This window comes from Symphodus melops (assembly GCF_947650265.1).
Source record: "Symphodus melops genome assembly, chromosome: 11".
NCBI classification, from domain to species: domain Eukaryota; kingdom Metazoa; phylum Chordata; class Actinopteri; order Labriformes; family Labridae; genus Symphodus; species Symphodus melops.
Genome location: NC_136701.1, coordinates 8,633,518 through 8,648,857, shown reverse-complemented (window position 1 = coordinate 8,648,857; position 15,340 = coordinate 8,633,518). Strand labels below are relative to the sequence as shown.

At 42.3% G+C, this 15,340-nt stretch overlaps 2 protein-coding genes across 8 annotated transcripts in view; one reads left to right on the top strand and one right to left on the bottom strand.

Annotated features, from left to right (window-relative positions):
• Window positions 1-368: 368 nt before the first annotated feature.
• On the top strand, window positions 369-4,399 carry skp1 (S-phase kinase-associated protein 1). Of its 2 annotated transcripts, none has more exons than XM_079355869.1 (6): window positions 369-523; window positions 1,167-1,266; window positions 1,607-1,680; window positions 2,249-2,392; window positions 3,888-4,028; window positions 4,136-4,399. In XM_079355869.1, the coding sequence occupies exons 2-6, from the start codon at window positions 1,170-1,172 to the stop codon at window positions 4,169-4,171; spliced, it is 492 nt and encodes a 163-aa protein (XP_079211995.1). In that variant the 5' UTR covers window positions 369-523; window positions 1,167-1,169; the 3' UTR covers window positions 4,172-4,399. The 2 variants fall into 2 exon arrangements, with proteins under 2 accessions (XP_079211995.1, XP_079211994.1); XM_079355868.1 differs by lacking the exon at window positions 369-523 and adding an exon at window positions 656-756.
• A 569-nt stretch (window positions 4,400-4,968) lies between these two features.
• tcf7 (transcription factor 7) overlaps window positions 4,969-15,340 on the bottom strand; it is a 60,808-nt gene continuing 50,436 nt past the window's right edge. For 2 of the 6 annotated variants that reach the window (XM_079355853.1, XM_079355855.1), the window contains 7 exons: window positions 14,188-14,307; window positions 13,547-13,709; window positions 13,150-13,257; window positions 12,756-12,803; window positions 10,723-10,771; window positions 9,709-9,781; window positions 4,969-6,745 (listed from right to left, as the gene is read on the bottom strand). In XM_079355853.1, the coding sequence (XP_079211979.1) occupies window positions 6,355-6,745; window positions 9,709-9,781; window positions 10,723-10,771; window positions 12,756-12,803; window positions 13,150-13,257; window positions 13,547-13,709; window positions 14,188-14,307 (952 nt within the window). In that variant the 3' untranslated portion in view covers window positions 4,969-6,354. Of the gene's footprint in view, window positions 6,770-9,708; window positions 9,782-10,722; window positions 10,772-12,755; window positions 12,804-13,149; window positions 13,258-13,546; window positions 13,710-14,187; window positions 14,308-15,340 lie in introns of all 6 variants that reach the window. The other 4 variants (XM_079355856.1, XM_079355854.1, XM_079355857.1 and 1 more) reach the window with 4 other exon arrangements.

The window sequence follows — 15,340 nt, the reverse complement described above, 5'->3', positions numbered from 1 at the left end:
ATTAAATAACGACGCAATAAGCTCGAACCAAAGCTGAATATGGTTTAAAAATAACCTGAAACAATAAGTAGGTTATTTCATAGGAAAGGATAAACAAACTGCATATAATTAAAAAAAAATCTAAATGTTTAATATAATGTTCAGGAATGTAGTCTTAAAAAGTAGTAAAATTGCTTTAACTTGTTAGCTAGTGATCTCATTTATCTGTGGATAATTTGGGAGTTTCAAATATGAGGACTTTGTTTAGTGGGTCAGATATAGGAGAAGCAGCCTTTGAACACGTCGGCCCCCCTTCTCTCTCTCTCTCTCTCTCTCTCTCTCTCCCTCCCCCCCCCCCCCCCCCTATCTCCCCCCCCCTCTCTCCCCCCCCTCTCTCTCCCCCTCCCTCGAGCCTCTGACAAAGCGCTGGTGAAGCTCCGCGCGGCAGCCCAATCCAGAGACTTCTATCTGCTTCAGTGTGTGTCCGCCTCTGCTCTTCAACACAGAGGAGTTTTACCTCTGGGTCTGACTTAAAACATTTACGGTACGTAGCTCCACAAAGCGGAATATATATTTTAAAACGTGTTCACCTTTTATAATGTAGGTTTTTGACGTGTTGACATTTATTGTGGTTGCTAAGAGGCCTCACTGACATCGTTAGGCGCTCGCGTAACGTCAAGCTAAGTAGCTAGCATTGTGCACGGTAACGCTAGCAACTTAATTAGCATACCATGTAACCATATTTGTCGGGTTGTTATGGTTACGAACACGAACGAGGCAGGTACCATAGATATCTTTTAATATGCTGACCCGTGTTATATGCCTTTTAAACCTTCCCTTTCGTAAGCCTTTAAGGGACTCCAATAGCAAACTCGTTTAGCCCATGTAAACAGGTGGCTAGCTAAATGTGTCGTTTGTTAGCTTGTGTTTAGATTGACTTTCCTCACCAACAGACATAATTAGGTTAACATAATACTGCGAGTTACACCATATGGTGCTTGGCTGCTGTTTGTGGCGAAATAACAGGCTCCTTTGTTGTTTGTTTACTAGCCAATGTTAGCTTGGCTAGCTTTAGCGTTAGCAAACATTAGACGTATAATCAGGGTCAGCTGTCAATGAAAGATTACTGCCTGATTACATTTGGTCATGTATAACATGTTTGACAACACACTTGTTTTACCCCACAGATAATGCCCACAATAAAGTTACAGAGCTCCGATGGAGAAATCTTCGAGGTGGATGTTGAGATCGCCAAACAGTCTGTCACTATTAAGACCATGTTAGAAGGTAAACATAGAAATCATCTCACACTTTTAAAATGTCTTCTTTTACTTCACACATGAGTCTTTATAATTCTGTTTCCCATGGCAGCCACAAGTGGACTTGCATGATCAATGTGATTTAATGTAACTTCTCAAGATCCCGAGGAAAATTTAACTTGCTATCCTAGGAAAACCAGGATCAGTATCTTAAGATGGCGAAATAAACGATCAAGATCTTGAGAGAAAACAAATGTGTTCTGGTAATCAGGGGGTAAAGGGTTAAATAGTATTGGGATGTTTGTCCTTTTGGGGCTTCCATATGTTTTTGGCTGATGTATGACGTGTTATTTGACGCTCTGCCACAGATTTGGGAATGGATGATGAAGGAGACGATGATCCAGTTCCCCTCCCTAATGTGAATGCAGCCATCCTTAAGAAGGTACACAAGACATGAAACAAAGCAGATCACCCATGTGGCATCACCTGTGACATTTACTATGTTGTGACAGCAGAGTTCACGTGAGCACTTTGAGGTTTAAGGTTATTTCAGCTTTGAATAGGTTCTTGCAGATGAAATTCTTTTTTCATGTTGTGTTGTCGATCACATAACCTTTACAGTCTGTGTCTGGTGTTGCACTGATGTTTTAAGCTTTAGTTGGGTGTTGTTCCTCTTCTTCCACTCAGTCATGAATTTGTGCTTTCTACGTTTGTTCATAATGTCTCTGTGCATTTAGAACATTTGAGATGATGTGCTGAGAAGGTCTGTTGTTTTTTTTCACTACTCTTCTACTAGTTCAACCTCATATGTCGAAGCTGCAGTTAATTCACACACGATGGCTTTCATTGTATTTTCTTATTACTCAGTGGGAGAAGTGGAACCCTAGTGATGAAAGACATGTTCACAAGCACACTTTCTAATACAGTTAATTAAGCAATACTAGCATGTCTGTTAAACGTGTGCTCCAGTTTGAAATGGAGCTTTCATTAATGTGTGTTGTGTGTTTCAGGTGATTCAGTGGTGCACTCATCACAAAGATGACCCTCCTCCTCCTGAGGATGATGAGAACAAGGAGAAAAGAACAGATGACATTCCTGTTTGGGACCAGGAGTTCCTCAAAGTGGACCAAGGCACCTTGTTTGAGCTCATTTTGGTAAATACAGCCGACATGTTTACACTTCACTACACACTTTGCATCCTTCATTTGAACTTGAACCAAAAACACCACCGCGTTATTTGATGCTGAACATTGGTACAGAGCAGCTGTTTCATGTACACGTGCAGGCGCTCGCCACAACTCAAGAATCAAGAAAGTGAAGCATGTGCAAATGTTTTTATGAACTTCTTGTTTTTGTTAAGACAACCAGTGCTGTAGTTTGAAGAATAAAACGATAAATCAGAACTCAAATATGAATATAATTGACTTTGATAGATGTTTTCATTAGTAATGATGTGATTATATTAAAGATTATGACACAGTTAGTCAGAGACATGAAAAGACACATTGATTTTCTTAAACTCCTGCATCGAAATCTTAAAAGAATGTGTGCAGGCCGACACAGTTGTTGACTGTTTACAGCCTAATTGGATTAACTGGAGAAAAAACACCATGTACTTTGTACCTGAACTTCTTTGGAGAGCTGATACATTTTCATTGAGGATATTCTCTTTATGGTTTGCATTAAATGTAAACATGTCTTAGACTCGTGGCTGTGTCAAACGGCTGTGGGTTTTATTTGGTTAACAGGGATATTCTAAAGTTGCTTAGCAACAGCTGGAAGATCGGTGGTGTGGACAATGTTCGTGAAAAGGTCGGGGATTTAAAAATGCACTTCTAACATAAATCCAAAAACAGAGTGAATGATCCGGCAGCTTCCACAACTTGTGAAAGGTTACCAAGAAGTGCTTGCAGTGATTGGGAAATCAGTGCTGGATTGCAATGCTCTTCCAAGAAGTGAAACACAAGGTGCAGTGGGTGTCACTTGAGTCCTTTGGCCCCCTCCTCCTGTTTTTAAATGTCATTCTATACACAAAGCTAGAGGATGCAAATGGAGAGGGATTGTGGAGTCACAGAGACATCACATGAAATGTTTGTGTTCATTATGAGTTGCACTTGTCGTCTTTTGAACAGGAATCTTTTTTTAATGTATAAGCTGCTGGGCTTTCACTTTAGCCTCACTCAGAAGTACAGAGTACAACTGACTGTAACATGAAAAGCTGCATCATTTCAATAACTCATTTTCTAAATAGTATCAAAGGCTGTTAGAGGGCCACACACGCACTCATGGAACCCAACACAGCTCTCTGTAACCACGTTGTCTACGTTTGCAGCTGTCACCCTACTAATGATACATTTCTGATTGTTGTAACCATCAGCTGGTACCTGTATGACCCCGACACGGCGGGCCATTTTCTGCATACATGCTTTTTATTCTCATCAGTGTTGAATGCTGACAAACTCATCCGCCCTCTACAATGTAGACACTACAAACAGTTATGACAGTGGAGCTTACTCTTCATGCACCTTGAACGATTTTTAGTTTTTCATGAAAAGCTTCGATTTCATATAGTCCTTTGAGCTTTCTTTTCTCACTGCGCTCCTCCCTCTGCTTTGCCTTCATGTCCCGGGTTTTGTCATCTCTTTTCAGGCCGCCAACTATTTGGACATCAAAGGCCTGTTAGATGTCACCTGCAAGACGGTGGCCAACATGATCAAAGGCAAAACCCCAGAGGAGATCAGGAAGACTTTCAACATCAAAAATGATTTTACAGAGGAGGAGGAAGCCCAGGTAAGTAATTCCATCCATCACCTGTCTGTCTGAAAACAAATAGTCCTTCCATAAGTGATGTCAAAAAAAACATTGAGAAAACATTGTGTCCATGCTCTTGTCACCAGGTACGCAAAGAGAACCAGTGGTGTGAAGAGAAGTAAAGGGGGACATCCTGCCAACACTACCACACTGAAAATGAATTGTCCCTGCTAATTGGTTGCACTGGCGTTGTTCATACTTGTCAATATTTACATTTAGTGTACTTAGAGCGACATCACAACACCCCCTTCCATCCCTTATCCCCCAATTATCACCCACCAACAGCATGACCTTTTAACTTGCCTGTGTGTTGTCTTAATTTAAATAAAGAGAAGCTTTTTCGGTTACCACCACACGTGTTGTATTTTCACGTTAAAAATAGTTCTGGTTTACGGCTTTGTACCCTTAAAGACAGTCACTCCTTTCAGATTTTCCCCAGTTATTAATCGCTACGGTTGTCTTTTTTTACTGGACATGTTTGTTTTCTTTTAGGTTAATGGATAAAATAAAATGGCTTTTTTTGACAATGGAAATGAATATTTAGTTTTTGCTCTATAAATGCATCTGTTTCATAAGAAAACGTGTGACGAGGAGGAAGTGAAGTCTGAGTTGAAAAGTAGATTTTGTGTTAAAGGACGGCAGGCGCTCGTCTGGAGGCTGAATTGGTAAATGCTGATTCATGTTGTATTGAATTGGAAACTTCTGATCAACTGTGATGCTGGCTTTTGAGATGATCAAACATATTGAAGGAGTCAATAAAACTGAAAAAAAGGTTGATTTGTCATTTTTGTTTCCAAATTCTCACGCAGAGGAGCAAGACCAGAATTTAATCCAGAAACTGCTTTTGACTTTGAATTGCCCTTGAGATGTCCTCGTGTGTTCTTTTTTTTTTTTTTTTTCAAAGTTCAATAGACATGAGCAAGATACTCAAAACACTTTTAATACATCAAACAAAAACAAGAAATACATCAGGTGTAAAAAATACAAAAGACATCTTGGAGTTGTTGCCACTACTGACGTGAACATCCTAAAAAAAATAAAAAGCTATTTCTAGCCCAAGAGCTCTCTCTGCTGGAGGAAAACGGTTTTGCTGAACAAAAAGTCGGCCTACAGTTAGCTCACAGTGCTGTCAGTTGAGTTTGAAGCTGCAAGCAGAACAGTAAATGAAAGCCATATTTTTATTAACATTGAAGTTTGAACATGCACAGATTGAGAACACAAGATACCTTTGATACGATCTGGCTGTAACACTTGACCAAAGAAAAAGTTAAAACTGCACCAAAGACAAACACAAAATGTATTGCTTTAAGAAATGGTACAAACTAAAATCCTTTTTTTTTTTTTGTTTCATTTTTTTTTCATAAAAACATATAAAAGTTTAATTATAATAGGGAATTCCAACATTTATAAAAACTTTACAACACAATGCAATATAATATAATAGTACCCATTTGGTCTTGGAGAAGTTTAAGGAGCTGCAAAATGTTCAGTCAAAAGAAAAAAAACAAAAACCTTTCTCTTTTTTAGAAAAACCTCAGACCTTTCAAAATGTATGAGAGTCAAACAAACAGGAATCATTTGATATAGTAAGGTACTGACAGCCTGAAAGTGCCTAGAAAAGAAAGTAACTGAACATTTATTTATGCTTTGACTTGTATCATTTGGACTTTTTTTTAAACCTGTTACATGTTTTTTTCTCTGTAATGCGGATACACATTTATAAAATGTTTGGACATGTAAAGAAACTGAAGTTTAACAAAATGACGAGTAAAAAAAGTCTATTTATTCGTCTCTTTAGAGCGAGGGCTCTGCTGGTCTCTACTTCCCTCAGGTTTGGTCTCAATGATAGCTGTAGATTTTTTAGAGTTAAAGGTTGATGGAAAACACAGCAGGCTTCACCTTGATGCTGTATAAACTGAGAACTCGATACCCTGTGTTTGGTTCTGCACTGTAGTTTATGAAGCAAAGAGCTCTCTAAAAAAACCTCTTTGTTTGTGATTGTCACGGGAGAGAAAGCACAGGGTTAACTTTAAACGGGAGCATCGGGGGCGTATGGCTTATTTGTAAAATGATTTATGAGGCAGAGCCGTCTCCAAGGCAGGACCGATGGGAAGATGACTGAGAAGGAATCGAGCCTTATCGACCTGTTGATTTATTTGGTCTCGAACCACAGACATTTGGAGGATTCAGCCTCTAAACAGAATATTGTGAACTGTGAGGAGGAAGTCAGGACAGGAAGTTGATCTGTACGGCTCTGGAGGAAGCTGAAGTGTAGCGGGTCAGTGATGTGAGAAGACCTGATGGATCACTGAGTCTCTGTTAGCACTTTAAGAGAAAGTCCTGCTGCCTTGGCGGCTGACAGCGCCGTCGTCGAGCTGTGGGTCTGCTTGCTGCACAGTTCCAGGTGTGTGTGGGTGGGTTTGGTTGAGGGCTGACGGAGGTCTCCGCGCTTGCTCGCAGACTGCTGCTGGGGCAGGCGTGTGTGTGAGTGCATGTGTGCCGGCGGAGACAGGGGGAGGCGTGTTATAGGGGAGGTGGGAGGCGGGGAGCAGCCCGGGGAGAGAGGCCGTTGGTGCTGGTAGAGACGATGGCGATTGTGGGAGGGGGAGGGGGGAGAGTCTATAGCACTTAAATCTGAAGAAGATGGGCTGGGACAGCCTCCTCCTTGAAGGTAGCGAATGCACTTCTTTTTCCTCCTAAGGACAGTCAGAGAGAGTTATCTGTGAATAAAGTGTGGATGGTAAACGTCAGCAGGCTTCAGTGAAGATGCAGCATGCACACGTTGTATGGACACACATGGTTGTAATGATTAACACAGAAGTATTAGTGTCACACTATGAAGAGTTAATGTCCTCTACACTAGTGGTTCTCAACTGGTCGCGCCTCAGGACTGTTCAACGACTCCTTCATGAAAAATCGAAGACCCACATTTCTTTTTTTTTTTTTTACAAACTTGTTTTATTTAAGGACAAATTATGCCTCAGAAGGCACACATTTTTATTTTTAAAAAGTGCTTCAAATACTTTTTGACAGCTTTTTTCTTCCAGGCACACATTCAGGACCAGCTGAAAACAGCTCTGTGGACCCCTGTTGGATCCCGACCCACCAGTTGAGAACCACTGCTCAATTTCTTTAGGAAAATGTAATCAAAGACTTATATTTCCTTGAGAAGACCCAAGCTTTAAAAAGACTGCTGCTGTTGTTGCAAATAAGTGAACCTGCTTTTATACTCATGAAACGGTTTCAAAGGAAGAAGGGGGAAAACACTGCATAGAGTTTGAAGCTACATCATGCACACTACTCACAATAAGTTAGGGACATTGTGAGGTCCTCAGTGGGTTTCATACATAAAGTGTTTGTTTTACTTCAGTGATTCTCAGTGAATTGTATTAGGGTGATAGAAACACCTCACTTTGTGTTTTCCATGTAACGGTCTCACTGTGTACAGTGTGCCTTACAAATTGGGGCCAATACCAAAAAATACAAAAAGACAACCCTTTTCAATGTGGCATCAGCTTCAACATTCTGGGGACATCAAAAGCTGGTATTGTCAGTAAGTCATTCTTCTGCAAGTTCATCATTCAAGCAGCCGTGAACACACGACGTCACTTAACGGACGAGCAGCGACTGGATGCTCGTACCCCACCCAAAGGTCACCTGGCAAAACTGCATGTAGCACTTGTGGAGGATTGGAACGTATTGCTTCAGAGCAACATCATGAGGCTAGTTAGGAGCATGAGACGCCGCTGACATTGCGGCTGATGGTGGAAACACCCGCTACTGACTACTGAATTGTTGGGGTAATAAATATTTCACTCATGAAAATGGTGCTTCTTCTCATTCATTAATAATAATATCGAAGGGAACTATTCCTTATTTTCATACAATTCAGACCAAATAGGAAAAAAACTCATGTAAAAACAATATCCCTAACTTATTGTGGGTAGTGTATCAGGACCTTTAAAACATAAACCTTTACACACATTAGGTCTTTATGCTAAGCTAAGCTCCAGGTCTCCAGACTCTTACTGCTTTAACAGAGACTAACGAGAATGATCCTATTATTGGCACAAGTGTTGAGCGTTCTTCTTATAACAATATTACTGTGTAGCAAATATCAAGTGTATAGAATTGGGTAAGTAAGCGAGAGAGTGGGGAAGGACATGCCGGAAAGGAGCTGCAGGTCGGACTTGAACCCGGGGCCGCCCGCTTTAAGGGGTACAGCCTCTGTACACGGGTGCATCCTAGCTGCTAGGTCATCAGCAGCCCAATATGTATTTATTATTTATGTCCTTCGTTGCTTGTCCTTCACATTATACACATCACACGTGTTATAGTGTAAAAACCCCATAATCCAGCGAGGTGTAGCAGGTGTTTTTGCGACCCCATTTGCACTATTCCCCCTCGTCTGCACCAAACTCAATGTCAAACTGAGTGATTTGCTGTGAGGTGTTATTGTACTGCTGAGTGCAGCATCAAAGCAGGAAACAGGATCCCATTATCATTACCAGAAAATGATATGACTCACCAAGTTGAACCGCAAGGAAGGGCGCTAGGCCATATTTAGACAGAGAAAAGTGCAATAGAAAGTGATTTCTAAATGTCAGAGTTCACCATCAAAAGGCGCCTGTCACCGCATCGCATGAATGGAGAAAGTTTCAAGCAGATGGGCATGAGAATGTCGTCAAAATGCAAAGCTGCAGGGAGTGTGTGAACGATGAGGATTTGCTCTAACCACAGTTCCCCCCCCCTCCCCCTTCACACACACACACACACACACACACTTTGAATTCCATGACGTGATGGTGGGGACGACAGCAGGGTTGATACAGTGCTGTGGTGGTGGAAGCTTTTTTTTTCTTCTTCTCGAGAACCACACAGATCCCCGAGTCCTGCAGAAGCTGTCGTCTGCTGTCTAACTGTAAAACCTGCTGTGAGTGAAACCCAGCGGTCTGAGGTGGTGACAGGCCTGCTGCTGCAGAGTTACACACATGCTACTGCATTCATCACTTCACCAACTTGAAGAGAAAATCAACTTGAAAGATGTTTTTGTTTTTTTTTTTATCGACTGATTCTCCTCCTTAAAACACAATCACTTTAAATAGCCTGATGGTGATGCAGTGCACTTACAGCGCAGCCAGAACACCTTTTACCATCGAGGTGAAACATGAGACTTTGTCACAAAGGAATTCATGTACGTCATGATGTTTTTCCTCCAAGTTGACGTCTGTTAAGACTACTGACCCTTGAACAGGCACGGCCCTCGGCTCACTGCTATGTTCTGATCCCCTTTTCATGTGTAAAACTGAATCCAAGTATATGAATAGTTATACTGCACCAATATGCAGAGCAGAAAGTTAGTGACGGACAGCATGCAGATTTGAAACATGACTCAGAGGCGCAGCTTGGCTTTGTAAAAGGATTCATCTCATACACTCAATGGATGGAGTAAGTGATTTTAAACTTAATAGTGGATGAAGCTAACGTTATTGTAAGCTCACATCTAGGAGATTATTACTACCTCCAGAGCAGCTCTAGGAAAGACTCAATGAGAGGGAAGTGATGCACTGATGAATGGATGATTCATAAAAGGAGACGATGTATGTGTGACAGTGCTGCAGCGCTACAGAGAGGATTAGTGCTGATGTTTGGTACACACCTGCAGGGACCGCACCAGTCCGTTTGTTGGTTGAGGCCGAAGCGAGCTCGACATTTCTTAGGCGAGCCCGGGTCTGAGCACAACGCACAGCATGCACAAAACAAGGAGCAGGAAAAGTAACAGAGAGGAGCAAAACAGGTTAGAGGGTGAGGACAGAGGAGAGAAAAAGAAGACACGAAGAAAGACACATGAGGGACTTGTCACGGCGGGACGAAGCTGTCCATTCAAAGAGAGTCTGTTAGTCGCATGTTAGAGCGCTGCAAACAATAACAACCACCGAAATAAACAACAAAGACATAAACACATAAACGAGTAAGGCCTCCTGTCGAGATGCACACAGATGCAGGGAAGGCAGGCGTGCCGGGACACTGTTAGTATCTGATATCTAAAAAGTGTTTTTTAAAAGACAAAAAAAAAAAAAAAAAAGATGGTCCTTCGCTATTTGAACTCTGGAAGTCTTCTTCTGGACTCATAAAGAAAAGCTCATTTTCAGGTGAAAGTTACTGTCATTCATCTCTCTAGCAGACTGCTAACACCTTTAATCCGATGTATTCTGATACTGATCTGACTGATGTTAAACATCTGCTGTGAAACTGCTCAAGCCAGTGCGTCATCACTGTGGATGCTCATGCTGTTAGTAACAGAAACAAATGCAAGACAACACATCAACAGCAAGTGATCTACATTTGAAAGTGTTCTCTGTGTGTTTGTGTCATATTAAGAAACGAGAGAAGATGCTTTTATTCAAAAGGGAAGGATAAAATGTGATCAGGAACTGGACGTTACGATTTCTCGCACCGGGGATTCAAACGGTTAGAATTCAGGTTAGATGGAAATCAGAGTGGGCGGCTGGTTTGACGTTGGTGACACATCCTGCCTTAAAGACTTCAACTTGAAGCGCAGACGAGCACCGACGCAAGCTCAACATGAATTGTCCCAGATCTGCTCTGATATAACTGAGGCATCTGCTGACACATCGTCAAACCGTAGACAGTTATGTTTGAAATGTTTTACCTGTGTTGGAGTCCTGCAGCTTTTCCCTTTTTCTCCTCTTTTTCTTGCCCTGTGGAAGAAAAACAACAACAACGCTGACTTAATTATAAACGTTCATGTGGTGTGGCCCGCATTAAGATTGAGCATCACATGTTGCTTTGGTTAATAGTGCAATCCCTTCTGACAGCAAGAGTTCATGATGCAGCGTGAAAACAAACAGTTTTCTTTTTAGTTCAGAAATCTGGAAGAGGTAGCTCCGATCAGTCGACATGTAAATCTATTTAGAACCAAAACAATGCAAACTCGAAAGCAGCAACCATCTTTAATGCTCTCTAAAAAGCAAGAAAAAGCAAGAAAGAAAACAAGAGACAGAATTCAAATGATGACCCAAAAGGAGATCAGAAGCAGCTTTTAGATAAGTATAGATCACCTTGAATACAAACAAATACACAAAGTGTCGTTACTTTTCTTGTTCCAATCTGAAGGCGCACTGTGATGTGTGAGTGTGGGGTTAAACATCAGAGTTGTTCACACAGAGCTGTTGATGGTGAAGTGGGGCCTCATGTTTGGGTGAGGTGAAGGATGTGGGTACTGAGAATCTGCCTGCCGCCTACGCTTCATGTCTGCCCTCCTCAGCTCGCTGTCAGCTCTGTCTATGTGGTTACTCTCTGTGCAACTGCACCTTTGTGACGCTCTCCGGCTGTAAATGCGTCTGTGAGTCTGCATAGACTACATGTCGGTGTTTTTAGGGCTAAGAGGAGAAACCCTCCACAGCTGCGGGGGCGATATGTGGAACTTCACTTCCTGCTCTGCTAACAGGTCCAGTGGCTGATGACGTGTGTGTGTGTGTGTGTGTGTGTGGGGGGGGGGGGGGTTCCTTAAATATCCTTAAATATAACATAGCAGGGCAAATAATGTTCATGTTTAATTCACTGAAGTCCCCCAGCCTTTGTTTTGGACAGGCGTCCATACGAGAGAAGGATTTAAAACAAACTCTTGCACAAGAAAGATGGGCGAAAAAAAATACATGTTCACCTACGTACAAACTTTAACTACAGATTAAAACTCCATCGTGCAAACTATGACGTGTAACTCATACTCCTGCTCAAAAACATCCGAACGTCATGGAGCTTGAAGAGAAACTCTCGACAGACAGTAGAAAAACAACAGAACAAATTCAGTGTGCACGTTTGTGACATGAAGCAACTTATTCAGAGGTATTAGACATATCAAACCACAGCGCCGTAACTCGTGTGTCATGCCTTCTATATCTGCAGCTCAGGCAGATATAGAGAGTCAGAGCAGCAGGTAAAAGCTTTAAAGGTTATTTCCCCTTGCAGGTTTTCTAAAGCGTGTGCTACAACTAAGCCAGTCGTGCCGGATTACGACTCCTTGCCCTCTTTTTAAAGATGTATTGTTGCCTTTATTTGACAGGACAGTGGACAGAGAAGGAAATCGGAGAGTGGGGAGTGACATGCAAGCAAGACCTAACCACTAGGCCATCTGTTGCCCCCATATTGCCCCCTATTCAGTGACATCATTTACTTAAACCTGCATTGATCTGTATGACTTCTAAAAACACACTTTTAAGTGTAAGGTCCAACCACTATGTGTCTGTTTGTCTTTATTGTGAGCCTTAGTTGTTTAGTTTGAATAATTAAAAATCAAAAGATGTCCCCCCCCCCCCCCCCCCCCCCCACTACAAAAAATAAATAAATAAATCTCTGAGGCGGTGAAGCAGCGAGGCCAGCCATGCGGCCCTGCTCTCAGTTAGTTAAGCAAAACGGGTTGATTTATACCTCTGTGAAATAAATACTAGTTTTAAAAACCAAGGTCCCGTGCAAATGTATTTATAACTGACCAATCAGAGCTGCTTTTAAAGCTCTTATTTCCTCTCCTTTTCCTCTAAATTGCAGCTGTTGCTTGTGAGTCATCAGGATTTTTGGAAGGTGCATGCAGCACAGAAATACCCACAACCCCTTTCATGCAGCTCTTCACATACTCAAGTGTTTCCCACCACAGAGGCATAAATCCACCATAAGAAGTGTCCCTACCCAATCAGCTTTACTCTTTTCCCCTGCGACCCCGCTAAGGCCCGCCTCCTGCAAGAGTTCAACAGCAAACTGACAAGTCAGAGGCACACAGCAGCCCAGATACAGATCATCCCCCAACACATCAGACTAAAACACATGCATCACACAGGTTTGACGGCCTCCTGTAAATCTCAGAGGACCGACTTTATCTCTTCATGCCATTAATGTTTGTAAATATGATCTATGACATTGAACTGACAGGTTTGGGAGCTGATAATCATGCAGGATTTTGAGACAGTAGCAAGTAAAGACAGTACATTGGCTAATTCCTCCAGATTCTGGTTGAGAAAAAAAACACACTTCAAAAAGGTCTGCTTCTAGAGGAGTGAAGTATTGGAGTCAGAAGAGTTCTTACATAGTTGTCTCTGGCAGACCAGGTCGGGTAGAGCTGCATGTGGAGTTGTCTCTCTTTCCGGGCCAACTCGTAGTACTTCGCCTGCTCCTCCCGGGTCAGTGCGTGCCACTGGGAACGCACAAAGACACGGTTTTTTTAGACATTTGATCTTGTTTTTTTTTACATATTAGCTCTATGAACAAACTGTATACTGTGTCCTTTTTGCTGCATTGTCAGCATCACTGTACCACCTGTCTCAGTAGCATCAGTATGTGAGAGAAACAGAGTTCACATTAACATAATCCTGTTATGTTCCTCGTGTGAAATTAAAAACACGTCTGGAAACAGGCTAAGCTCATGTTTAGCTGTTTGTGTGTGTGTGTGTGTGTGTGTGTGTGCGCGCGTGTGCCCTCCTTACCCTTCGTCCCAGAATTTGGTTGATGGCTGCGCTCTCTTTTAATGTGCACTCTGCAATGACCTTGGCCCTCATCTCCTTCATGTAGAGCATGAAGGCGTTCAGGGGTTTCTTAATGACCGGCTTTTTGGGCTCCTTCTCCCGTTTGACCTCCATCTGCGGCTTCCTGAGAAGGAAAAGCACAGTGATAGGATTGAGGCGAGACGGAGACAGAGTTTCTTGATTTTGCTATCCAAGCGGTATTGTGCCCATATACATTCTGTTACTGGTTACAAAAATCACAAGAATCAAACAGAAACAGAAAACAAAGTTAAGGAAAGTGGAGAAGATACGCAGCGCTGTCAGACCGGAATGTTTCATTTGAGACCATTAACTTAGTTTAGCTTCGACTGGAACATGCAGGGTGCCTAGCATCTGCACAGTAAAGACTGGTGTCCAAGAAGTAGCAGCTTCTCATTAAGAAATGGTCCAGCACATTTACAACTGTAACACTACATCTTGACACTTTGTTGTCCAAGATACTGTGCTAACGAGAGATGCCTCCCTGATTGTGCTAAGCTAAGCTAACTGTCTTCTGCCTGTAGATTATAAAAGCTTGGTAAAGAAACCTTTACACATTATTATTCATTGTTTTCAATACTTACGCATACATGCCCCGGTCATATTGGTCATGTTCCTGTTTGCCTGTAGGGGGCACTATGGCTGGGTGGGGGATCCCCGTAGGATGCATGCCGGATGGGCCCAGCATCAGAGAGTGAGGGAACCTGTTAAAGGAGGAGGATAGAAGGAGGGGTTGGAGGACGAAAGTCAAGAGAGATAAAAAAGAAAGATTTTATCAGGTGGAGGGAAACTTGTTGAGTCCGGGGCAGAGAGCACAGTGAGCGTCCAAGCAAAAGCAACACTTGATTGTAAGCAATGAGCTTTAAAGCATGACAAGCCTGATTGTTTATGTGTTGAGGTGGACCTTTTTTTTCTCCTAAGATTTATTTTTGGCCTTTCGCCTTTATTATAGAGAGAGGAAGGTGGATAAAGGCGGAAATCAGGGAGAGAGCTGGGAGAGACATGTGGGAAAGGAGCCACAGGCCGGACGTGAACCCGGGCCGCCCGCGCGAGGACCATTGCCTCGATACATGGGACGCGTGCGCCACCAGCGCCCCCCTTGAGGTGGATCTTTAACCTGGTGACTGCTGAACATTTTCCCAGGCTTGGTGGAACCAGAGAGGAAATGCATACGAGTGTTTGTGGTGGGTTAACGTGGAACAGAAACCTGCCTGAATAAACCTGCGTTTACTGACTGCTACAGAAGCTCTCTACAAGCTCAGTAAAATATTTGAAAAATCATGACTGGTGGCTCGTGTTCATCCTGAGGACTCAGTCATAACGTGTAATTGAGCCTTTCCTCGCTAGAGGGCGCCCTAGCATTACTATGAGAAGGAAAAGGCCTCCTTCACATCTTGTGGTCCCGTGAGAAGTCAAATTTCAGTCAATGCAACTTACAAAAATCCTGATGATCCTGATAGTCAAAGAATGATTTCTGCATGCACCATTAGAATCTTTTTATAACCTTTTCAAACTGTGGGGATAAAAGAGACAAAATGAGACCCTGAAGACGAACAAACGATAAGAACTCGCTACTCGCAACAGCTGGAATGATGACAAACAATGACAAAAAAATCTATACTTTGTAATTTGTTTTAACCTGCATGTAGTAGCTCAAAAATAGGGAAAACAGAGGAGACGTCTTCTTTGAGCAACCAGGGAAATGATCTGATTTTTAAAATTTTACTTTTTGATTAA

What these genes read in the sequence shown, in the direction of transcription:
- skp1 (XM_079355868.1), top strand. Translation starts at nt 736, where the DNA reads ATGGTTACGAACACGAACGAG. An exon ending in TATTAAGACCATGTTAGAAG is followed by an intron (nt 1,267 to 1,606) that starts GTAAACATAGAA and finishes GCTCTGCCACAG; the next exon opens with ATTTGGGAATGGATGATGAA. An exon ending in ATGCAGCCATCCTTAAGAAG is followed by an intron (nt 1,681 to 2,248) that starts GTACACAAGACA and finishes TGTGTGTTTCAG; the next exon opens with GTGATTCAGTGGTGCACTCA.